Source organism: Euprymna scolopes, chromosome 8, assembly GCF_053919585.1.
Source record: "Euprymna scolopes isolate OS-2025 chromosome 8, ASM5391958v1, whole genome shotgun sequence".
In the NCBI taxonomy this organism is placed as follows: Eukaryota; Metazoa; Mollusca; class Cephalopoda; order Sepiida; family Sepiolidae; genus Euprymna; species Euprymna scolopes.
The window spans coordinates 124,331,712-124,357,894 of NC_136489.1; the positions used below are offsets into that span (position 1 = coordinate 124,331,712).

At 34.2% G+C, this 26,183-nt stretch overlaps 2 protein-coding genes across 3 annotated transcripts in view; one reads left to right on the forward strand and one right to left on the reverse strand.

Annotated features, from left to right (window-relative positions):
• The window catches only part of LOC145283752 (ubiquitin thioesterase zranb1-B-like), a 578,310-nt gene that overhangs the window by 22,854 nt on the left and 529,273 nt on the right, over positions 1-26,183 (forward strand). The window lies entirely within an intron of this gene.
• LOC145283748 (protein D2-like) lies at positions 549-24,309 on the reverse strand. 2 transcript variants are annotated; one of them, XM_080132811.1, is made up of 4 exons: positions 23,869-24,309; positions 11,440-11,560; positions 5,899-6,036; positions 549-1,154 (listed from the first exon to the last, which is right to left on the reverse strand). In XM_080132811.1, exons 2-4 carry the CDS (start codon positions 11,525-11,527, stop codon positions 934-936), a joined length of 447 nt encoding a protein of 148 aa, XP_079988937.1. In that variant the 5' UTR covers positions 11,528-11,560; positions 23,869-24,309; the 3' UTR covers positions 549-933. The 2 variants fall into 2 exon arrangements, with proteins under 2 accessions (XP_079988937.1, XP_079988936.1); XM_080132810.1 differs by lacking the exon at positions 23,869-24,309 and adding an exon at positions 19,411-19,943.

The window sequence follows — 26,183 nt, forward strand, 5'->3', positions numbered from 1 at the left end:
TGAGCTCCAATCTATGGTGTCCTCTGGCCTGACTTTCAGGAAAACCACTCGTCTAGCTGAAACCGCTATCAATAATTTCCCCCACTCTTTATCTGTGCCTAAACCTAAATGTAGATTCCATGAACAAAGCTTCTTTCTTAGAACTGCACGTCTATGGAACTCTGTTCCGTTTTCCTGCTACAATATGGTTGTCTTCAAGTCCAATGTAAACAAGTTCTTGATGAACCATCCTCTAAGGTAATCTAATTTACCAGATTTCCACTACTAACGATGACAGACATGTTCCTCTTGATCACTGTACGCTCATTAATCCTTATCCTCGAGTGGCCTTCGGGCCTTGATAAGTGGTGACTCCTTTGTATATATATATATATATATATATATATATATATATATATATATAAAATGCCTTCCATTATAACAGCTACCAAAAAAGGAATAAGACAAAGAAGTTAAGAGACGAAATATTCACAGAATAATTTGAAACATATCAATAGGAAAGGACATTAATCAGAGACACTAATTAAAAACATGCAAAAAGATTACTCAAAAATTGCAAATGGCTTTTTTATTTTAGCATAAAAAACATGGACTAACCATTTTCTTTACAACAATTTATTTTTTTATAAACACTTAATCCAAATAGATGGATTATCAATTGCTTTTATGTTTTTTAATGTCCAGTTTAAGAACCCGTTTGGTAAGAAGCAGGACTTCTTTTTCACTAAGGTCTGTTGACCCAATAAAGAATTGTGCCTCAGAATCGATTAAAAATTTCTCTCTTCACAGTACAGTTATCTCCCTTAAATTTAAAAAAAAAAAAAAAAAAAAAAACAGAACTCTGTAATCAAATAACTGTTAGCGTTAAAAAAAGAAAAATTCTTTTCCCTGCATTTTCTTTTCTGTATAATAAATATTTTTAAAGGATGCAGTCTACATTCTAAAATGTTCTTGTATTTTGGGTACGCTTTCATCCCACTCAGCTTGGAAGAAATTCCCACTGACTGGTTCACCAAGGTTGTACTTTCTGGCAAAATCTCTCATTCGGTGGTTGAGGCGGCCCTCAGCACAGTGACTGTTCAGTCGATGCATGCCATGGAATTCCATTCTGCCATTAGGTTGTTTGTACATCATTAATACGTAACGGTGATGGCCTGAAAAGATAAAAAAAAAAAAACTGCAGTTAAATAGGAGGGAAAAAAAGTTAATAGATTTTTTTCTCTCAACTTCTAGCATGCATCTGTTCCTATCACCTCTGCCAACAGGCTTTTTATTTAAAAAAAGCCCCCCCCCTCCCAACAAAAAACTGACTGCATTTCATTTGCATATGTGTGCGGCAGGCAGTGTGATCTTGTGCGATTTCACAAGACCACACCTTATAAAGCCACAGCGGCCATCTTTAATATATCTCTCTCTCTCAGATCCCACCTGAAGGTAAGTCATACAGCCACACAAAGCACACACATGTGGGCTTGCTTCTTTGATTATTACATTCAACTCCACAAACACCTTTGTTACAGTAAATGTTAGAGTTTAAAGAGAGTAGAAATGGGTTAACTTTTGGTGGCCTTGTAACTTTCGCTTTCCTTATTTTTTTCTTTAGCCCTCACATTCCATGAACAATTTTTTTTTTTTTTGACAAAGGAGGAAGAATTGCTGTTTTCTGATTTGGAATCTAACTCATACGTTTGATAGTTTTTTTTTTTTTATCTTTCAGTAGTTTTTTTTTCTTTTAGCTCCTTACATCAAGTGGCTTCATGCCTTACCCGGAGCGATTTCCCTAAAAAAAATCGAAAATAATACCCATATTAAAGCTGTTTTTACTAAAAAAAAAAAAAAATAAATAAATAAAAAAAAAAATGAACAAAACCCTGAGTTGCCTTTGGCAAGATGTCGTGCCCGTAAGGCCATCTGCTCTAGAGTCACAGCAAAACATACTCGGCAGAGGTATGAGCAACAAAAAGGGTGTGCTACAGTAATAAAATGATGATCTTATAAAATTAGGATATGTGATATTGTTTGTTTGTTATTTTTATGTTTTTTAAAGGAAAAATAACTCTGTGAGGTATCTGAATGCGAACTCTCTAAAATTGAAATTCAAAAATGTTGGATTATGGAGATTATTTACCATGTAAATCAAAGAAAGAAAATTGATGTTTTCATGAGAATGTTTAATAGTAAGTCGATTTTTTTTTTTTTTTGTAAATCTATAAAAGGCACGAGGGGAAAACAATTGAACACATATCTAAGGAAATGGCAGAAACACTAAAGGAAGACCTTGAATCTGTAGTGGAATGAGGACAAAAATGGATGGTCACATTCAATTCTGCCAAGACTAAACTTGTTTCCTTCAATAATTACAAGAAACCTTCTCAACCACCAATATCTATGGCTAAAGATACATTACCTGAAAGCACTTCTTTCAAACTCCTCGGCTTAACGTTCACAGGGAACATGAGTTGGAACAGATACATTGAGAACGTTGCCAGGGCTGTGCTAGAAAGTTACTTACACCTGAAAGTATCCTGTATCTCAAGGCCATCATTCGCCCATGTAGTATTGTTATCACATTTGGGCTGGTGCATCTGCTACTAGTCTCTCGCACCTGGACAGGGTTCAAAAGAGAGTCGCCAATCTAATAGGTCCTGAACTGTCATCTAAGCTTCAGCCTCTGTCCCATCGCCTGTTTTATAAGTATTTTAATGGTGGATGCTCTGACGAACTACAAGTCTTTGTACCCCCCCCCTCGACGTAAATACCTCCAACAAACCTGAGAAGCAACAAAATCCCACCCCTACACAGTAGAGATCCCTAGATGTAAGAATAGTTTCTTACCCAAAACTGATAGACTTTGGAACTCCCTTCCAGGTTCCTGCTTTCTCATCTGTACTGACGTGCAGAAGTTCAAGCGTAATTCGAACAGACATCTTGCTGCTCAACTCCCTACATAGTATCCCTGCAACTTATGTCCTCGATAGTAGCCCCTTACTTCAAAGTGACACTGTGTCTTGTTTGAGGTGAAAATGGAACTTTTAAAAAAAAAAATCCAAAGATTCGTTTTATCGATAAGATGCAGATATTAATTGTTAATGCTTTGATTGTGTTACTTTTTTTTTAATTAAAACATATTTTGTTGGATGCAATCGCTTTTTTTTTTCTCAGAAACTATCTTAATTTACAGTTGCTCAAAAAATTACATAGTTAGAATTGGTCTAAAATTACATATACATTCCCTTGAAACGTCCACTGAACTCAAACGAGTTATCCCAAAGAACCAAAATATATAGAAATAAGGTTTGTCCAAAACAAATGCAAAATAGACATAAACACAGTATAAAACATAGAAAGGGGGTAAAATTACATATGTAATAACTAGAGCTATGACAAGAGAATATTTTTTCATTATTTTGACTCTCGAGTATATATCAGTTAATATCTTATATGTTTTTATACAGAGTGATGTGGTTCTCGATTGATTAACTGTGTCTAACTGTGTCGGATATATACTCGAGAGTCAAAACAATGAAAAGAATATTCTCTTGTTACAGTCCTAGTAATTACTAATAAAAGAGTCCACGTTAAAAGTCTCTACTCATAATCTAAATAAACACGGATTGCTAGGGTAAACACACCAGAGAGAATACATGGGGGGGGGGTATATAAAATAAACAGACTTATTTTGTATAATCTTAAAACTGTTCATTAACCCTTTATGAACTGGTTGAACTAATTCGTCCAGTCGTCAATAAAGGAAATATATCGGCGTAAATAAAGTGGGAATTGATTCAAACACGTCTTGTACGTATTACTTCAATACCTGGTTAGATGCCAGATACCTCCAGATTGTAACTGTTCATTGCTTACATTCATACTGCTATCTATCTCAGAGAGTGGAGGATTTCGTTTATTGTCATAGACACACTTTTTTTTCAAGCACTATGGATAATAGTCAAGGTCAGTTTATGAAATGCAAAAATCCTGAGTGGTAGTTTAAATATTGAACTTCATAATTTTTTCCAGTTTGAAGGTATTGAGAATACTTGAAGCACTTACCTGCGACTCTCAGGAAGAGTGGCAGCAGAAATCCTTTGTGTGGGTGATGACTCTTTTTTATATTGGTAGTTGTTACGTTTAACTTATTTGATTGGCTAACTGGGTCATAAAAATGATGGAGTGAACTGAATTTGAGTGGTGATGTTCAGTTTGGGATTGGAGTTGAAGGAAATTGAATCGTTACCCTTATTACCAGACCAACAAGGTTCTACAATTTTTACCTAGTCACAGGTCGCAACAAACCATTGTTGCAAAATCCTTGTTAACCTCTACCTTTCAGTGGAGAAAGTTCCGTTATAGTTCCGTTACCCTTTAAACTAACTAAAATTAAAAATCAATATATTTTTAATCATCAACATCATAATTCAGGCCATAACTGGTTAAACGCATTATAGATAATGCACAAGCAATGTAAAGGAAATATGACTTCCTTATTATTTTGAAACTATTCTCAGAAAAAATTCTTTGACTAGTAGAAAAAAAAACGCTTGTAAAATATTTATTTGTGAATCACAGTTGCGACCCGTAATAGACATCTGATGATAAACACATCAGAGTCGTAAAAACAGCTGAAAGTGTAAATCTAAACCGAACATTTTAAATCCCGCACATTGTGAAGATTCACAAAGAAAGTAATAAAATTCCCAACCGAATGTTTACTCGTCGGCTGCCACAGACAAGGTGCGTCGCTACGCATAGGCTCCGCGCACCCATCCGGTCAAAAAGAGGAAAATAATAAAAATTAATAAGCCAATGGAAGTGGGTCACGCTAAAAATAAGATTTAACAGCCAACGTGTCTGTGGGAGCCGGCAAGAAAAAAATATAAACCAAGGATTTTTGTACCTATTTACTATGCCTCCCCACGGGACAGAGTTAGACACCAGGGTCGTTTTTTAACGTGGAGAAAAGGTACAAAAATAAAAATTGTCTCAGTCGTGAAGGATTTCTCCTCCACCGAAAGAGAACAAGAAATGGCAGTGCAGCATCTGAAGAAGAGATGCTACACTTTGATCTTGACCAAAGGATTTTTGTAAACGAAAAGAGAAGGAACCAAGATAACAAGAAAACAGGACACAGATGCAGTCAAGCGAGAAGTTACACAGCTTTCACCATAAAAGCTGAAAACAGTCCTCTCTGTGACCGCTACTCGACCAACAAAAAGAAACCAGGAATAAGTACTCTTTATGCACATTCTCTCTTTTATCTTCCGTTTATGACAACATATTACTTTGTATCATTTTGAAAATGAACTTTTTTGAACATGCACATTTAATCTAGTCTTTTATTGTTGATAAAAGTTATTCAAAACCTTAAATGTTCATAGTTTGTCTTGTGTTAAATAGAGTTTCTATTTCATGCTTTTTTATGTTGTAATGCACGAAATAGCCTATTACATAAAACTCATACTAAAATAGTTTGCAAGAACCTATGATGTAACAAAAATGCTAAGTAATAATCAGTACTAAGTGACAGTCTTCTGGAGGTTGGAAATTAAATCTTCAGTGCTGACGATGCTAAAAATACAATTGCGAATTACTTCATGGCTGACGGAACGAGATCAAGCTATCTCCATGTATTTAATAAAGGCTACGGTTCAAAATTGTGTATAGATTCCCGAGTTCAATAGAAAGATTACAATAGAATACACCTGAAGAAGATCGTTGTGAGGATAACATCCACGACGATGAGCAGCTGTTTGAATAATTCGAATAATACAAGACACAAGAGTACCTATGCTAAAAGTTAGACTATTTAAAAAAAAAATAATAACAATAAGTCACTTTAATTTTTATCTTTTAATTGTGTAGAAGCAGTCAATCGTCAAACAAAGAAGCTTTATTTACCTGAACCTTTGTTTGGCATGGGTCCGATATATTCTGACATTGTGTCTCCCTTGCTGATGTCATTTCCGGGGATGTTGACGACGAGCCAGTGATGAAATTCACTGTATCTCGGATCTGAGCGACTGGGAGAATCGGGATCTGAAAAAAAAATATATAGAATGTATTTATGCATTCACCTGTGTGATAAAAAACGATTGCCGACTCCAACATTAAGTGCTGTAGATTTTTTCTTTCATCTTCTCTTCTGACCGTGTTGTCGTCTCTCACATTGGCGGCTAGCGAGACGTGCACAGTGGCTCACAAGTATATAAAAATAAAACAAACCATAAAAACACGCACACACACACACACACACACACACACACACACACACACACACACACACACACACACACATATATATATATAAAAAGAAAAAAACACAAACTCCGACACATTTTGTACAGGGTAGAACGAGAAAATTGTCGCCATAGAAAAGACAACATGATTCCATTTCCATTTGATGAAGACCAGTTTTCTTTTTGTCTTGCACACCATCTACTGGTTGGCCAGTTGTGTACAAATCTCAAGAGCGATAGGAGCCTTCTATCATGTCTGAAAGTGACACCATGCTCAACAAGTGAGATTGGAGATGTGCCACTGTACAACTCATGCTCTCTACCGATCCAAGTTATGACAACAGGATCATTGCCAGCACCCTCAAAATGCAAATCCAGACATTTCAACTCAACGCATCAGAAGACCCACGGTTATGGTCTTTGGTGTGGTTTCAAGTAAGGTCCACATCATGCCACCTCACATTTTTGAAGTTGGTTTGGAAGTTAACACCAAAATGTACCTAGATGTGCTAAAGAGTGTGGTGCAATCAGGTCGCTGATGGCAGACCCTCGATGTGGTACCAGGACTCAGCACCAGCCCACAAGTCCAAAGAGACCCAGGCTTGGCTTCAGAATGAATGCTGTGACTTTGTACCCTTCTCTTACTGGCTCTCCTCCTCCCCCGACCTGAACCTGCTGGACTATTTCGTTTGATCATATGTCGAGAACATGACATCCCACAGCACAAAAGCCAGCCTGATCACCGCCATCCACCAAATATTCGCTGAGCTCCCGCCAACGCTTGTTTTGGAATCGTATCGAGATGTGATTGAGGCTGAAGATGGCTACATTGAATAGATGTCAGCTCTACTACATAATCAAGTTACCTAAATTGAATTTTTTCAATAAAAGTTTTAAAATAAAGCTGTAGTGTTGTTTTCTTTAGGACGACAAATTCATCGTTTTCCCCCCTGTAGATATCAGTTGGACTTTGGATGCGCGTGTGACACCATTGGGGAAAACAACCTCCTAACCTCTAACGTCCACATCTACATGGTGTTTTTTCCGAACTGACCCAAGCCATGACCTGCCTTCCATTATGTCTAACTCCCAACTATCCTCAACTGAACACTGCCCTTAACTGTCACAAACCACAAAACTGCCTATAAACCGTCCCTAACTATTGTAAACTTTCGTAAAACTCACTGCCACTCTTAAAACTGTCCGCAAAATAACTCTAAACATATTGGCCTCTTTTATTGATTTGCTCAAAATTATTATCCAAAATCACTATCACCTCTTGATTGACAATCTTACTTTAGTTCCCTTTTGTGTGCCTTGGTGAACAACTTCTTCTCCATTGTTCTGCTGATAAACTTATTTCCTCTTTTTTTGTTATATATATATATTTTTTTTTTACTTCATAACGTTGTGGGGCGGGGGCAACGTCGATAGCGCCTGTATCGCGGGTAAAAATTACAAAGTGAATACGTCTGTTTTATTTTTTAAAAAATGCACAACTAATGGCGGCCCATGTGCGCATGAAATCATTCTATTCGAGCGCACCTGCACTGATAAAATTGGATAAAATAAAACCCTTCACTTTGTAATAAAAAAAAAGCAACGTATATTTATTTTATATTAAATTTAGTATTTACGTTTTTTTTTTATTTGACGCCCCTTTTTTATTGTCCAGTGATCAGTCATTGTTTTGTTTTTTTTTGCTTTTTTAATTTAACTAAAAATAGATATAAACCATCCCGATGCAATTATTTGCAAGAATCTTCTTCGTTTTCGTTTTAATTAAAAATCTAAATGTTTTTTAACTGTCTACAAACTATTGCCTCGATATAGATTTGCATCTATTCTGAAATAAATATGCAATAAAAGCAAAGAATGATGAATTTAGTACGGAATCAGTAATTGTATCGGAATCTGTAAAAATATTGTAATCGCCCCATCACTAATATATATATATAGAGATAGTAGAACCACGGGATACGGCAGTAAAAAAATAATAACAAAATACAGAACAGTATATAATGCACACGTATATAATCAAATAATATTATATATATATATATATATATATATATATATATATATATATATATATATATATTTATTGAATTATACAAACCTAGTAAAATTTCGTATATTACAAACAAGTCTCTCTCTCTCTCTCTCTCTCTCTCTCTCTCTCTCTCTCTCTCTCTCTCTCTCTCTGTATATATATATATATATATATATATATATATATAATATAAAGCTGAACGTCTGTGTGTGGGTGTGGGTGGCTGTGTTGTCACAAATAGGCTCCTATATGGTTGACTATTTTAAAAAACTGATTACATATAATGATAGAAGATGTATCGAGGATCAGGAATGGGTATGTTTGATCTGGCAGAACGTTGGTTCATAAAAATTGTGGGGTCTGGGTTCGCGCGTGGCCCCCAAAGTATGGAAATAAAAAAATGAAAAAAAAAAAAAACGTTTACAAGGGTTTTTGATTTAGATGTACATAAGAATACTTTGATAAGTATGTTGCAACTTAAATAGGGATGGTATAATAAAATTGTGGGGTCTGCGTTCGTGCCTATACTCCATGGAAATATGGCACACACTTTAACAAAGACTTTTCATATCTATTTGCGCAAGTATACTTTGATAGTTATGTTTCAGTTTGAAGAAATATGGTATAATAAAATTATTGGGTGTTCGTTCACGTCTGACCTCCATAGAATGTAAATATGTCACAAAGTTTAACAAGGTTTTTTAAAAGTGGTGAGGGTCCATTTTAATCTTAATTTAACTTTAATCTTAATTCACGTTAGCTTTTATTTATTTTTTTGAGTTGAATCATATTGTATCGAATAAATTCACCTCATAAATTCACGTTCTTATTAAAGTGAAAGCAAAAAAAAAAAAAAAGTCGGAACTTTAGACAATCCTCGACACAAATTTTGCATAACTCTGTTTTTTCCTTCTCCACTTGCACGTGGCACTCTTTCGAAAATAGATAAATAATAAAAAATAAGAACGTTACTTGTTCTCGTTTCAAAAGAAGGGAAAAATCCTGCTCACGTGATTACGTGTCTTTTTAAAAACATTTGCATAACCTTTTTATTTTTATTTATATATCTGTTTAAGCTTTTTTTGTCAGTATACTAGAAGGAATTCAGTTGATTACAACCCTTTCTGCGTGTTATTTACATTACAATAGTACAACCCTGTATCCAACGGCGCAATACTACACCGTTCAATACTGTAAAACTGAAACGAAGCTGTTCTGCTTGAAAATGGCGCCATTTTCTTCTTATTCATATTTTTATCGATTCTTTGCTTTAAAAAACTAAAGTAATTACGTGTTTACTTTTTTTAATATCCCATTTTGCTGTTTCGGATTATTTTACTAAAGTAAGTAAAGCTTCATTATTTTGAAAAACTGTATTTGTTTCTTTGTTTTTCGATATTTCGTCGATATTATTTAGTAACAGTGTTTAGCAGAAAAGCTAACAAACGACTACCCGAAAAAATAAATATGCAAGAAATAAATGTTACCATTGTCAATAAAAGTTCAATTCATGTTTTTTTTTTTGTTTTGAAATAGTTTTTAATGCTCTTTACTTGAAATAATTTCAGCGAACCGAAATTAAAACGAAATTTAAATGTATATAGCTAAATTATTTTTAGCTTAAATCGTCTGATGATATAGACTGGATAATTTATCCCGTCAATTGAAACAACTTGTAATGATTTAAGTAAATACACCCGAGATTGAAACACAAACGCACGCACGCACGCACGCACGCACACACACACACACACACACACACACACACACACACACACACACACACACACACATATGAACAACAGTTGTTTGTCAAAATCCTAATGAAAATGTAATAAACAATCTGTTTATTGTAAATTGGACTACAAGCAGCGTAAATGTGCAAGAAAATCTGCCCCAGAAAAGGTGAATGAAGACAATATTAGAAAATAAATTAAAATTGACATGTTTTGCTGAACAACCCAGTTTCTTGCGAAATTTAATTAAAAATAGATATAAATCATCCCAATGCAATTATTTACAAAGACCTTAATTTTCGTTTTAATTTAAAAATCTAAATGTTTTTCAGCTGCCTACAAATTATTGCCTCGATACAGATTTGCATCTATTCTGAAATAAATCTAATTTATAAAAACTCTCTATGTGTGTGTGTGCCTGTCTGGCTCCAATTTTTTCGAAGTGCATTTCCTCTGAGAGACATGGTCACAGAACGGTATGAGATGGGTCAAATGATTGCGTTTTTTTACAGTGTTTTTCTGTTTTTCTTTAGCTGGTAAAAATAGCTGCTAAGTGGTCAAAATTGAAAAAAATAGGAACTCGGGATGGATACATCGACTAAACATTGTGCAAATATATACAGTTATACGTTAAAGTCAGTTCGTTTTTAACTATTTCTTATTCATCTGACAATAGCTCAAACGATAACGACTAAGGTTAGAGCGGTATATGTTTTGGTTTCGATTCTAGCTGATGGCAACAATGTTATCTTTTTTTACATTTGAAATCACTACCATATAATTGAGTACAATATAATATTTAATAATCGATAGAGAATTGATTTTATAATAATAAATACAAAACCTGCATGCATTAAAATATCGTATTTAAGCATATTTTATGATCGGGCAACGCTGGGTGACCAGCTTTTTTTTCTTTTTTTTTTTTCACATGGCCCGGAAGCCACTCGGGGATAAGGGTTATTGCGTGTACAGTAATCAATGGGATAATATCGTAGTAATCGTTAGTAATGGAGATTTGATAAAGTGTCTTACTTAAGGGGGGCAGTTGATCAGGAATTTGTTTATGTTGGACTTGAAGACATCCAAGTTGTAGTCAGGTGGGAAACTTGCTAGTATGTAACAAAAACAAGGCGTTCTGCAAAACATGCCAAATTGAATTATTTTTTTTTAAATATCGTTCTATTTCTCATGATTTTAAAATAACTAAAAGATATTTTCGATCAATGAAATCAATAAGTATAAAAAATAGAAACTGCAGGAAAGCTGGTCAGGAAATTATCACTTTTTCTTGCAATATTTAAACTAGAGGGCCAGATATTTGATTGGTTCAAATTCCTCGATGAGGCAAGAATTGTAAGAATTTTATTTGAAACATTTACGTAGTTGAAGTGATGTAAATTATTTAACTCACCATTCATGATGATAGTGTAATAGGATCCAGGTTCTGCTTCATATCTGATCATGGGTGGAGAGTTTGTCAGCGTTGGGGTCAAGCTCATACCTGGTTGGACATTGGTCGTACCGTAACGAATCTTGGAAAACAAACAAGAAAATATTTTATTTAATTATTTGCAGACTATTATTCTCATCTTTTTTTTATAGTTATTGTTTCACAACGTTTCGGCCAACTATTCCACTGGACTTTGTCAGGTTTTTAACCGCGACGAAATAGGAATGCTGAATCTTCAACTGTATCTTACTGTAATTACTGCCTTCCATAGTTGTTGTCGTCTTACCATGTAATCCTCAGGCTGGCTTTGGGTAGGATTGAAACCGCTATCTTCAGACAATGCTCACCTGGAACTGTAGAGATTAAACGTCTTTTCAGGTGAGCATTGTCTGAAGATAGCGGTTACAATCCGATCCAAAGCCAGCCAGAGGATTAGTTGGCCAAAATGTAGTGAGACGACAACAACTATGGAAGGCAGTAATTACTAAAGATACAGTTGAAGATTCAGAGTTTCTATCCCATCGTGGTTAACAACCTGACGAAGGCCAGAGAAATAGTTGGCCGAAATGTCATGAAACAATCACTATGAAAAGATGAGGATAACAGTCAACAAAAAAATAAAATAAATAAAAAATAAAAAAAATAAAAAATATTAAAAAAAAAATAAATAAATAAATAAAAAAGATACAAATTACTCATCTCAAAAGAATTCCAATAATTAAATAAACAATAAAATACTCTGAATATCTATGCATGCACGCACACATGAAAAATATATCAAGACCTAAAAATGGTTTAAAAACAACATGGTCTCTGAAAGAAATACACATTATATCGGTGGTGAGAAGAGCAACTGGAATGAAAAAAAAATCGCAGCCATAAAGGGAATCAACATCTATTCTAAAAAAGAACCCTCGAATATAAATCCAAATCATTATGAAATCAAGTGTTAGCTCCGGGAGGAGTTAGCTCCCTTGATCTCTTAAAAATTTATCAAGTAAAATAAATTAAAAAAAAAAAAACCTGAAAAAAGGCTTACTCATAAGTGGATTAAAAAAAATGGCTGGCCTACAAACAACTGGGCAGTGCAGGTTTTGACAATCAACAATTGAGATCCCGAACCACCTAATGTCTGGATGATAAATCCTATTGGCAGATGATCTTTACACTGCCGGTCACAACAAAGTATGTAAATACCTTCATTGAAAGATCTGTGGAGAGCTGCAATTGGACAGATCGTAGAACATCTGGAAACATGACCCATCACCGATAACACCAAATGGGGAAGTAACAGTGCTCTATGACAAAGACAGGAAGGCAGATACATAAAAAATAAAACAAAGCCATCGAGCCAGTTATTGTAATATGGAACAACCCTGAAAGAACTGCGCTCATTATTGATGTTACAGTGCTAAATGGCGTTGGCCTTAATGGAGCTGAACGGGAAACGATAACGAAATATCAGGCCCTAAAGAATGATTAAAAAATGGTCTCTGAAAGAAATAAACATTATACTGGTTATGATAGGAGCAGCTGGCTTAATATAAAGAATCTTCAGAAATACTTAGAAGCAATCTTTGGAAGACCGAGTTGTAACGAAATGTAAAGAGCACAAAATCTGTCCTTAAAAGAGCCCTCGGATAGAAATTTAAATCGTAATGCAACCAAGTCTTAACTCCGGGAGTTAGCTCCCTTGATCTCTTAAAACTAACTAAAGTAAAATAATAAAAAAAAACTTGAACACATTTATACAGACACTAACAAGAACAAGGTAAATCAACGTACGCACATACACAATGCTACGCTACCAAATACTCATATATGTATGTTACTTATACGAGCATATTCACACTTTTGACCCTCACATTTCTAAATCTTGTGACCATTTATTGAACTTTCTTTATCCAAACAAGTAATTGTATAAATGCGCATTCTTACTAATTGTAAGTAACTTTTACAAGGTGCCTCCAATAAGTTTCCAAACATTTTTTTTTTTTGTATGGAGACTTTTAATGATGGTACACACACGAAACTCTAACCCCCTTCGAAGTAATCTCCTCCGGCTGCAATGCACTTGTACCGTTCCAACAACTTTTGGAAGGCCCTATAGAAGTCCTCTTGTGTGAGCGTGTCGATGACTCTCGTGACAGTCTCTTTCATCTCCTCAAACTGTCTCATAACGATAGCCTTAAAGGTTTTCTTTGAGCTTAAGGAATAACCGAATGTCACAGGGAGTAAGGTCTGAACTATGGGGAGGGTGAGGAACTGTCTGGATACCCATCCTGGTCAAATAGTCTGTGACAATGACAGACTTCTCTGAGCACCCTTGGGACAAACTTTGCACAAGGCTTCGCATCTTCAGTTCCTCGCAAATAATTGTGTGTAAAGTTCACATATCGAAATCAAACTGTGCACTTATTGTCTTAATAGATACAGGATGGTCCTTCTCCATGAAATTCTTTATTTGGCCAATCAACTCCGATGTTCTGATTCCTTACCCATCTCAGATTCCCTGCTTTCCTTGAATCTCTTATGCCACTCAAAAACTGATGCTCGATTCATTCAAAAGCAGTTTGAATCATTTCATACATTTTGTGGCATTTTTTTTTTCAAGTTTGAAACAGAATTTTAATGCATATCGTTCTTCTAAAGTGTCCTCACGTACAGATTGCCTTTTTGAAAATCAACAGCTGTGATAATCAAGCTTTAGTAGAGTGTATTCTAATTCCTGCTGTAGCTGTTAATTTGAACCTGAAATCATAAAAATTGATCAGTCATCTCATAAGATGAATAGCAATAACATACTGAATTTTCGAGAGTTTACAACAATTTTAAATTCTTGTACAAAAAAGTCTGGAAACTTATTGAAGACATCTCATATATTCTTACGTTATGTATAAAAATGTCTGGTTATAAAATTTCGTTTTGCTCAATTTTTGGCATTTACAAAACTGTTTGTGTTTTAGTAAGCACTTGCTATCTGGTGACCCCTCTATTCTTTTAAATGTTTCATTTATTTCCATTTTTATATGCATGCATGTTACACACACACACACACACACACACACACACACACACACATATATATATATAATTTTATTTTTCCGCTAAAACATAACTTTCATGCTTTAAATTAAGTTAAATGTTGGCGTTGTTCTTGGCTATGTCCAAAGATATTACTGTCCTCCAAGATGGCTTCTATAGAACAGAATTTGCATATAAAATATGCAACCGAAGAAATGATTTGCGGCGATTTTAAATGGTATCTCTTCTTTTTATCGTAAATTGAACTCATTAATAAAAACAAATTAAAATTAAATGGGGAGGTAAACCCGGGCTTGAACAGGGAATCATTCGATCTGTAGTCGAATTCTCTAACACTCACCTATATCTCCAGATGATAATAAAGCTTTTTTTTTTTTTTAAGAAGAAATGATTAGCCGAGATTTTGTTATTTCCCTTGACAAATCCAGCGACTACACCACTTTTCTTATCTCTCGAAGCTTTTGTATAGCAGTGGAAAATTGACCATATGTTTATAGTTTATCTTTTTTTTGTGTTTCATTTTTTGTTTTGTTTCTTGATTTGATCAGGTTCCAAAACAAGAATTCATCTAGTCTGGTGGAGTTACCAGCTTAGTGTTATTACTTGAGAACGTGCAGCAATCATCATATGAATTAGTGTGGGGTATACATGCCGGTATAGTCTTCTTTGGGCTTTGAGTTTTCCCAGTAATTACTTGTAGGGATAACTATTTCGAAGACTCTCAAGGACGGTAACTTATTATTTACATTGGAATGAGTTTCAACATAACACTGGCAAGACTTTTTGCTAACCCGAAATGTTAAGTTAAAATTAAAAAAAAACAAAAAAAACAGCTTTCTTTAACATAACCAGAAACTTGAAGCTGAACAAATTTTATTTTCAATAACATTTCACATGTGAAGCACAATACTATGGGGCTTCTACCCAGATAACATGTTCAGCTTCCTTTGCGTACCTTGGTGAACAACTTCCGCTCAATTGTTCTGTTGAAAAGGACATTTCAAGTTTGTTATGGCTCGCAAGTAGCCACAAAGAAGAACAGAACAACGGAGAATAGTTTAAACACGTATTATATGAAAAACAGAAAGGTTATAAAGTTTAGGTAATTCACCGAGCATGCGAGGGTCGATCTGGAATTAGAGCCCCCCCCCCCCCTGGGATCGCCATGAATCAACTTTATATGGACGATGGATTAGTCCATTTGGGGGTGGTTCCCCCACAACAAAGTTCAATGCTAACAAATTTTTGTCGAACCCCAACCTCTTAAATAGTGAAACTTTGCTGATTCGTTTATCTCCAATCTTTCCAAGGTGTAATATTTTAGCCTTAATAAGCAGTGATCCGTTCGTATATAAAAACGGTTAATAAAATAAAATAAAATAAAAATGGGTGCTTGTCCAGAATTCTCCCTATATTAAAAAAATAAAGAAAATTCTGTACGATGTACTAGGTGTATCAGAATCGGCCATTAAAAATGCCGTATATGAACTTGAAGAAATCAACTTACTATCTTTCGAAGCTTATAACTACTTGAAAAATATAATTAAAACCCTATTTTTTTTTCAATTAAAAGCGCAAAGACAAAAAAATAATAATAATAACAAGTTTAACAGTAAATTATGCAATATTTGTTTTTTTAATCGTTTTTTTTTTAAAGAAAATCAACGAAATTTTACTTAGTTCGATTATAAAAAATATATATAAATTCCAGAAAATAACTTACCTATAAAAATTCTATTCAATGTGTACTTCCATTGTTCATTGTTAAGAATTTATCCATATTTATACTTATATTCCATGTCCTTTTTAAATAAAATACTTTTTTAAACAAAGATTAAAAAAAAAAAACGTGAACTCAGATTTATTGACTGTTCAAATAAAGGGAGAGAAATCTCTGATTTTTTTCGCGATTATCTTACGGTGACTTATAAACGCCATAATTAATATCTCTTTTTATTGCGTGCTGTTAACCAAAATGAGTATTTGGGGCCTCCGTAGATGAAAAAAAGCACACATTCACTTATAAGTGTTTTCCATTAAACAGAAAATTCAGTCGACCGATTTTTTAAAATTCTCTTAATGAAATACACGAGTTTTTGATTATTATATCTTATTTCTACTTTATCGAGTGAATTTTTTTAAATATCTAAAAAAGAAAACATTGAATGAAATAGAAAAAAAAAGCCGTCAGCGTCCGGTATTTACTTGACGATATAAGAATAACATGAGCTTTCATTTAAAAAAAAATCAGAAGAAAAAAGGTTTTACACTTTGAACTTTACAGGTAAATTTCCAAAAAACACTTCCTTTTTTTTTTGTTCTAAATTAGAATATTTTATTTATTGGTCTTTTATCTTTAATTTGTGACATATAAAACTTTGGTGAGTAAATTAATTATTTAAATTTTAATAGACATTTCAAAATGGGGGAGGTGAATTAAAAAAAAAACGTTTATCTAAAATATTATATTCGATTTATTGGAAAGAGCATAAAATTTCACATTGACCCTGAAAATATCGTAAAAATTGAACCAATAGAAACATTTTGATTTAAAGTTTAAAAATTGAAAAAAAAAATTCACTCGTAAAATTCAATTGATTTCATACGTTAAAAAAAAATCGCTGGTTGAACGCGCACCGGCACTTTGTAAACACAGTTTTTTTTTTTTTTTTTTTTTAAATAATATTTCTATTATTTTTTAGACAACTTTGATAGTTTATTTTGGAAGTATATTCCATACAGAAAATAAACAATCCACTTTAAAAAGAGAAATTACGAGTTTTTTTTTTTTTAATATTTTATTCACAGTTTTCTGTTAGGGGTGTCAAAAATTCCCCCAAGATTTTGATACACCTAACGATGTACGTATCCGTGACGGAAAGAAAAAATCTCGTAAATACATCAACTAGTTTTATTTTTATAAATAAAATAATTTTGAAGCGACTAATGGGAATTCGTGGGCATTACAACATAACTCTCGCAATTTTGAATTATGTTGAGTTACCTCCTTTGTTTCTCGGGGGTGTTCTCGATATGGTGCCGCAAAACAGTCGCCCTCGGTTAGCCATACATTTTAATTTAAAAACTAGCTGCCCACCCGGCATTACCTGGTCATACAATACGCTTAAATATAATATTTTAATTTATACAGATTGCGTATGTATTATTATAGAATCAATCCTCTTTTGATTATTATATATTATGAGGAATAATTTGCCCGGTGGACTAATAATTTTTTTTTTTAAATAATGATAAAAAACAAAAACAAACGATTAACGTTTAGTTTTAAAACATGCAATGGAAAAATGATTTGCGGCGATTTTTATTGGTATCTCTTCTTTTTATCGTAAATTGAACTCATTAATAAAAATAAATTAAAATTAAATGGCGAGGTATACCCGGACTTTAACAGGGGATCATTCGATCTGTAGTCGAATGCTCTAACACTCACCTATATCTCCAGATGATAATAAAGCTTTTTTTTTATTTTAAGAAGAAATGATTTGCTGAAATTTTGTTATTTCCCTTGAACGGTGTAACGTAAAATATTCCCCCTGTAATTTTTTTTTATCTATAAGAGAGAAAGATTATTTTATGAGATCGTATTTTTTTTTTTCAATTTTAGATACTTATCGGATGAATTTCTATACAAACATATCTAAGAACATTTCCAGACATATAAATTAGCTTTGTGTGAAATTTGTAAAAGATAGGCTCAGCCGTTTCGGAACCTATGAGGAAGGAATTTACACACACACACACACAAATGACTTTTCTATAAGAGTGGAGATATCTACGGCGCAATCACGTTGACACAACGATCCTCGCCAGATTACCGAACTTAAGCAACGTCGAGCCTAGCCAGTACCAGATGGGTGACTATTTGGGAAGGTGAGGCGCTGTATGTACCCCGAGGTAAAAAATACCAGGCTGAGAAACTGGCGCGATCTATCCTCCTCTCGGGGGTAGATGGGGCTCTCTTAAGCCATGGTAGGCAACCCATCTAGTGATGGCGTCACAATAAAAAAATACCCTTGATAGCCCTGACGAAACATCAAATATTCAGCTACCGACAAGATTTGTATTACACTACAAACTCGTGTAGTGAGTTCAATCTCGGCTGTGGCCACGCTGAGTGGATGGGATGGAAATAAGAACCACTTGATCATTTTGTGTATTTTTTTTGTTTTTAATACGATTTTTTTTTCGTCACAAGTATGCATATCATACGGATTTCTCTCTCTTTTTTTCTTTCTTTCTTTCTTTCTTTAATATTGGGGGGGGGGTTCTGTACAAGCACCAGAAAATGGTTCAGAATTGACAAATTTGTGCTAAGACAAACAACATTTATGCTTTTTTTTTTTTTTGTGGAAATAAAATGATAAAGAAGAAAGTAGGTGCTTGTTAGCATCGGTGATATTTTAACCCAACACATTTCAGGTGAAAACATTATTACGTATTTACGTGTTACCGCGAAATTAGTGTAAATTCCAGAAATTACGAAAATATGATTTAGTAGAGAAATAATTACAAATAAAAATTGAATTTATCAGATTAACGAGTTTTATCGTACGTTTCAATGTAGAAGAACTGTGCGACCAATTCAGTACGACAAACTGGCTCATCTCCCTGTGACTTAAATTGATCTAAAGGAAAGGTCCGCCATTTTTAAACAGAACGTAATTGAGACTGATTTTTTGGTTAAGAAATACATCTCGTACACATCTACTGGATCATTTTTCGTATTTTTTTCGAATTTTTTTTCGAATTTGTACTAAATTTTGCCACGACACGTAAGTACATAATGTTTTCACTTGAAATGCATGGGTTTAATAGATCATCAATGTAAATAAGCACTGTAAAAAAAGGTAATAGCTTTTTACTCACAGACATTTGTTTTGGGGGCAACCTATCAACTATTTTGCCGATCAGGCCATGGTTGTTGAAGGCTTCCATAGACATCGCGAATAAGAATTGTTTATACGGACGCCAAACGGTTCAGCACGAGTATCCGTCGGAGACGAAGCCAGACAGTCTGTCACAGCGAATGGGGTATCGTTGCTTTTATGTATATATGTATATATTTATATATATATACATATACGACTTACTTTGTTTTTATATATATATATATAACTTGCTGATTTTTTTTTATTGGTCTATATTTTAATGACATCACTCGCAAAGTGGGAGAGAGACAGAGAGAATTATAGGCGACGCCATAACGATAGGGTGTTAGATGTAGGCGCTTTAAAATAGAATCGCCTTTAACAAAAGCTCGCAAGATAATGTGACGTATTCAACTAAAACATTTGTAAAATTGCTTCAAGGTGATCATTAGCAACTAAATGCGAACCTTTCTCTTCTATCTGGTGCGTAAGATAAAGTTTATATCATTAAAAGCGGGCTCGATTTAGGTCCAATTAGTACCTCAAAGGTAAATTAGGTTGTAAAAAAAAAAACAAATACACACACGCACGCACGCACACGCACACACACACACACACACACACACACACACAAAAGGACAGGAATTGTGCACAGGAGCCAAACTCTAAAGAATAATTCGACACGCTGACCTATAGCAAAGAAATGGCTGCACTATTTCTTTGTTACGCGTGTACACTTGGTTTCGTGTTTATTTAGCGTGTTATTGGCGCGAACATTGTTTCCAAGAAACGAACAATTAAACATTGGCAAGAAAAGCGGATTTTAAAAATAAATAAATAAATAAATAAAGGAATAAATAAGAAAATTCAGACGGTGACTAAAATGGTCTTTTGTAGCGAAAATTTTCAAAGACCTTTTTTTCTCTCTTGTGTTAATTATTAAGTGCAACTAATAGATTAGTCACACTTCAGCGCTTACCAATTCATCAGGAATAGAATGGAATAAAGTTAGAAGCAAAGAAAAATCGGCACTTCTGCATGACAATGCCATGAGGCGAATGTGTGTATTTTAGTTTCAGGAACACCCGATAGAGGGCGTGTGTCAGTCGAACAGAGGTCGATAAATCGTATCACTCATTTAAATATATATATATATATATATATATATATATATATATATATATATATATATTATGAAAAATTTCTCTAAATTTTTATAAATAAAATCTTCTATATTAAAATTATATTATATATTTGCTCTACTGACAAACCAAAAATTATATTTTGATATATGTTTATACAATCTTACTGTGGAAACAAACAACAAACAACAAACTTTGTGGAAAAAATATTCTTAAACCTCTATAAATGCTTCATGTTTTTAAAATTAGATTTTGCTAAAATTATTTTTTATACAATCGTATTGTGAAAAAAAATTATATGTTGCTACATTTTATACAATCGTATTGTGAAAAAAAATTATATGTTGCTACATTTTATACAATCGTATTGTGAAAAAAAATTATATGTTGCTACATTTTATACAATCGTATTGTGAAAATAATTATATGTTGCTACATTTTATACAATCGTATATATATATATATATATATATATATATTAGTGTTGAGACGATTAATGGGAATCGGAAAAATTGGAACTTTTTGAAGTATCGGAATCGGTATCGGAAAAATTGTATTTATGCTAAAACGATTCCTCATAATTATCTCTTAAAATCTACAGATTACCCCCCCCCCCACAAGTGTATTTTCACGTTTGAGAAAATACCTGCACACTTAACATATGTTTTTACGGTAAGCGGAAAAAATAACAACTTTATAGCAAAATATTTAGAGATTTATAAAGAATCGGAATCGGTAATTGTATCGGAATCGGGAATTTAGTAAAAAAAAAAAAAAAAAAAATCGGCAATTGTATCGGAATCGGTAAAATATTGGAATCGTTCCATCACTACTTTTTCTCTCTGTCTCTCTTTATATATATATATATATATATATATATATATATATATATATATATACTAGCAGGGAGACTCGATGTTGCCTGGGATTGGATAATGATCAACTTTACTTTTATGCAAGGGCTAAAATGTTACTTCTTTTTCGCTGAGCAAAAATGGTTTGACTTCTTAGCTTAAGCTAATGTTTTAATACTTTCAGCCGCAAAATATGATGATTTTAATTTACCATTAAGATATTAATCTTTGTCATTTCGATTTATTTTAAGGGATTTGACTTATATTTATCTTGATGTTGGATTATTAATAAGTAGGGCTAGGACAACAGCATGTTCTTTTCATTGTTTTGACTCTCGATTATATATCCGTTGATATCTTATATGCTTTTATATAGAGTGATGTGGTTCTCGGTAGATTAACTGTGTCGGATATATACTCGAGAGTCAAAACAATAAAAAGAATATGCTGTTGTCATAGACCTAAGTATTAGTCCTGGGAGCAGTAGTTGAGAATATAAGTAAAAAAAAAAAAAAACCCACCTGGATTTAAATTTTTAACAAGTGAACCATGCATGGTCCCCTGTAAGTGCATAGTGAATGAGTCATAAAAAGAGGGTGGGGGGGCGATTAGCTGCACTTTATGAAAAAATAATACATTATAAGGCTATGACAACAGCATATTCTTTTTATGGTTTTGACTCTTGAGTGTATATCCGTTGATATCTTATATGTTTTTATATAGAGTGATGTGGTTCTCGGTTGATTAACTGCGTCTAACTGTGTCGGATATATACTCGAGAGTCAAAACAATGAAAAGAATATGCTGTTGTCATAGCCCTATTAATAAGCTATGAGACAAACAATTTAGATATTTTGTAATGCCGCTCCTGGCTCCGGATAGTGTATTTTGGCGATAGTAACGTCTTTGAAATTTGCCAAGAAAATCGTTAACAATAAATATGTAGTTAAATTGACGAATGGAAAAACGTATAAAAACATTAATTTTATGAAGAGATCCCCAGTCAGCAAGAGCCAACAATGGGAATTTTGGAATGAAAGCGAGAAAATTAATGAACAAAATATATTTATATCAACAAATTTACAGAAATGTGTGAAATGTACTTTTAAAGACCAAAGTTTTATTAAGAAGTAGACAAAAGATTATTTCAAAGGTCCGTTGTGGATATATTTGTATGTGTGCGTGCGTTTACCTTCTGGGTAGCATTTGTTCACTGGAGATAGAGCAGCAAGGTTAAAATGATTTCAGCGTAGCGTATTCCAGTCTTCTGAAATTGACGTTGGAGAGTCGAAGCGCGTCTAACAGGTGTCCCCAGAAGAACTCTGAGTTTCTATTCTATCCAGTTACTGTTTACTTGTTTCATTTCACACGGGGTTGTTACTTTATTGGCTGGAAAATATTTTGAGTTCAAATGTTTCTGTGAAAACTTCTTGCTTTTGAGAATGATGAAGAAATCGAATCCCAATGAAGCAGAGAAAGAAAAAAAGGGTAGAAATTAAAGGATTTTATTTTTATTTATTTATTTTTTAGTATTCGTCTAAATAGCATCTTGATGCAAAACCCCGACGGTCAAAGAAGTAAAAAAAGGAAAGAAAGAAAGAAAGAAACAAAGAAAGAGTAAGCTGAATGAACAAAGAAAGAAACGAGGTAGCATCTCGCACATCGATTTCTAATCGATCGACATTTATTTTATTCGCATATTTAATAAAAGAATTTAGTAGGGATGGGACGATTCCAATATTTTTCCTGATTCCGATACAATTACCGATTCCGATTCTTTACAAATCTCTAAATATTTAACTATAACATTTAACTATTTTCCTCCAGTTACCGTAAAAACACATGTTAAATGTGCAGATATTTTCCTAAACGTAAAAATACATTTGTGGGGGGATGATCTATCGATTTTAGTTTTACTTGTATTTTTTTAAGATCAATAAATATTTATTATGTTATCGTTATTATCAGCAATGAAAGGTTTTGCTTTAAACAAAATCAATTAAAAAAAAAATTAAAAGAATCGTTTTTGGCATCGGACAATAGGCACAAGTTTATTCGATTCTGATACCGATTCCGATACCCTCAAATGTTCTGATTTTTCTGATTCCCGATTCCGATTCCGATTAATCACCCCAACACTAGAATTTAGAAATATTAACAACCATTACCTCTCTCTTTTGTTTTTGTTAACGCTAAGAGGCTCTAAGATCGGGAACTATAAAAGCCGAAACCCAAACACCTTATTGTGCTTTTCTTTTTTTTTCTTTTTACGAGATACGTGAACCTAATGCATGTGCAAAATCAAAATGCGAGACATATCCTCTCAACTTTCACACATACATACACACAAACTCTTTTCAGACTTTCTTAGACTTATGCATGCAACGTAGTACACCTTTTTTTAACGGTGCATGATGACAGTCGCAACGAAAACAAAGACAAGGAAAGAATTCGACTCACTCTTTTTTTTCAGTGAAAACAACAAACATTTATTTACAGGTACTTCCCAGAATAACGCCCTGTCTATTGCTCAAAATCCTTCTCGTACTCCAATATGCTTAACAAGACTCGGGCGTGTCGAACATGTAGTAGTATTCCGTTCCTGTCCGGCCATATTTAACACGAGTCTTTTCCTGTCGCTCTCGAGCTTCCTGTAATGCGTATGTTCTTCTCTAACGCCTCAAAGGTCCACGGCTCTCTATTTTTATAATATTTTTCCTTCCCCTCTTCCTCGCTGTGACGTCACCTCTCACGCGGCTCAGTATTTACATAAGTTGGCTGCTGCTACTGCTGTTGCCATACGCGCGTCAGCGCTCTGTTATATGTATGTGTTTTGCGCACGCAATCCTACTGGGAGCGAGGCTTTCTGGGTTCACATAAATTGGTATTTCGAACCCGAATCCCTTTCGGTTTCTTTCTTGTCTAATACACTAATTGTATGTCCGATAAAATATATATGGAAGGTTTAAAAAAAAAAAAAAAAAAGAAAAAAAGAAAGAAAGAAAACTTTATTCTTTAAACAGTAAATTATAAACAATAACTTCCTTTGAAAAATCACTTTAATTAAAATAATTACTTTCTTATTGTTGTCGGAGAGCGGACTTTGCCAACCGGAGTCGAATTAAAACCCGTTCACTATTAAAATCGCGCGCTGTTTCTAAACAAGTCGCATATTTCAACTTTAAAAAGAAATGCTTTCTCCGTTTTGGTGGACAGTGGAGTTCCTATTTACAATGCCTCCCCACGGGACAGAGTTAGACATCAGGGTCGTTTTTTTAACGTGGAGAAAAGGAACAAAAATAAAAATTGTCTCAGTCGTGAAGGATTTCTCCTCCACTGACAGAGAACAAGAAATTGAAGTGCAGCATCTGAAGAATAGATATTACACTTTGATCTTGTCCTGAAAGCCAAGTACAAGGTTGGATTTATTTGCTTCCCCACTGAGCAAATTAGGCACAAGGCCGTTTTTTAATGTGGAGATAGGAGGAGGGGGAACCAGCTCCCGAGAGGTGGGAAATGGGAGCTGGATAGAAACTGTTGGTATGAAGGGTTGCCCCTCCAGTGACCAAGGTCAGATATGTGGGGTTACCCCCACATATGGTCTTTGCTAGTCATAGCTTGCAGCATCTGTTTATTTATTTGCTTCCCCACTGAGCAAATTAGGCACAAGGCCGTTTTTTAATGTGGAGAGAGAGGGAGGGGGGGAAAGGGGGATCCAGCTCCCGAGAGGTGGGAAATGGGAGCTGGATAGTAACTGGTGTCTGGTATTTATTTGCTTCCCCACTGAGCAAATTAGGCACAAGGCCGTTTTTTAATGTGGAGATAGGGGGAGGGAAAGGGGGGGTCCAGCTCCCGAGAGGTGGGAAATGGGAGCTGGATGGTAACTGTGGTCTGTAGGGTGATCCCTACATTGACCAAGTTCAGATATGTGGGGTTACCCCCACATATGGTCTTTGCTAGTCATAGCTAATCATTGCTTTCAGCATCTGTCGGAACAGATACTACACTTTGATCTTGTTTATATATTTTATTGCTTTTAAAATTTTCAAAATACAATTAAGTAAAAAAACAAAAGATTTTCAAACAACAAAATTAGGCACAAGGCCCTACAAGAAATTGGGGAGGGGAAGGGTTCAGGGTCTTTGTGACTAAAGTGATTAAAAAGTAATAAATGTAGACTTTGGAGTCTTACTCTTGACTGGAAACATTTACCAAAATACCTCATTCACTCTATGGATCTTAATCTAACTAATAAATCCCCAGCGTTTAAGAATCAAAACCATATTTACAATTTATAAACAGTTGTCTGCGTGTTTGTGTATGCATCTTTTTTTTTTTTTTTCTTTTTTTTTTTTTTTTGTGTGTGCATGTGTGAAAAAATAGAGTTCAATTTCATTAAAAAAGTTTTTGAATTAGGAGAAAGATTGCTCGTGGAGAGGGGAAAACTAATTAAAAGTGTTCATATCAAAAACAAAAAATAAATCCTACTGGGTTGTTAGTGAGACCCCCTGTGACGAGACCCCCCACTGTTTTCCGGGGAACCGAAAACAAGCAGGGCGATCCCTAATGGGGATTGGGGAGAATATCTTAATGGAAGTGGGAGAAAACAAAGCAATGGGTGGAGGGGGGTTGGAAGATGACCTCTGCGTAGGGGAGTGACCGGGGATGTTGAAAAAGCAAGGATGTGGCACAAAGGGGATGGGTAGACTCAGAGGTTCTCTAGTACCAAAAAATAAAATCAGGAACAGGATCTCATTTGTACCATCAGTCAAGAG

Coding starts and splice junctions, on each gene's coding strand:
- LOC145283748 (XM_080132810.1), bottom strand. CDS start 19,485: ATGTCTATGGAAGCCTTCAACAACCATGGCCTGATCGGCAAAATAGTT. Junction 11,561..19,410: donor TGCCCCCAAAACAAATGTCT/GTGAGTAAAAAG, acceptor TTGTTTTCCAAG/ATTCGTTACGGTACGACCAA. Junction 1,155..5,898: donor CATGCCAAACAAAGGTTCAG/GTAAATAAAGCT, acceptor TTATCTTTTCAG/GCCATCACCGTTACGTATTA.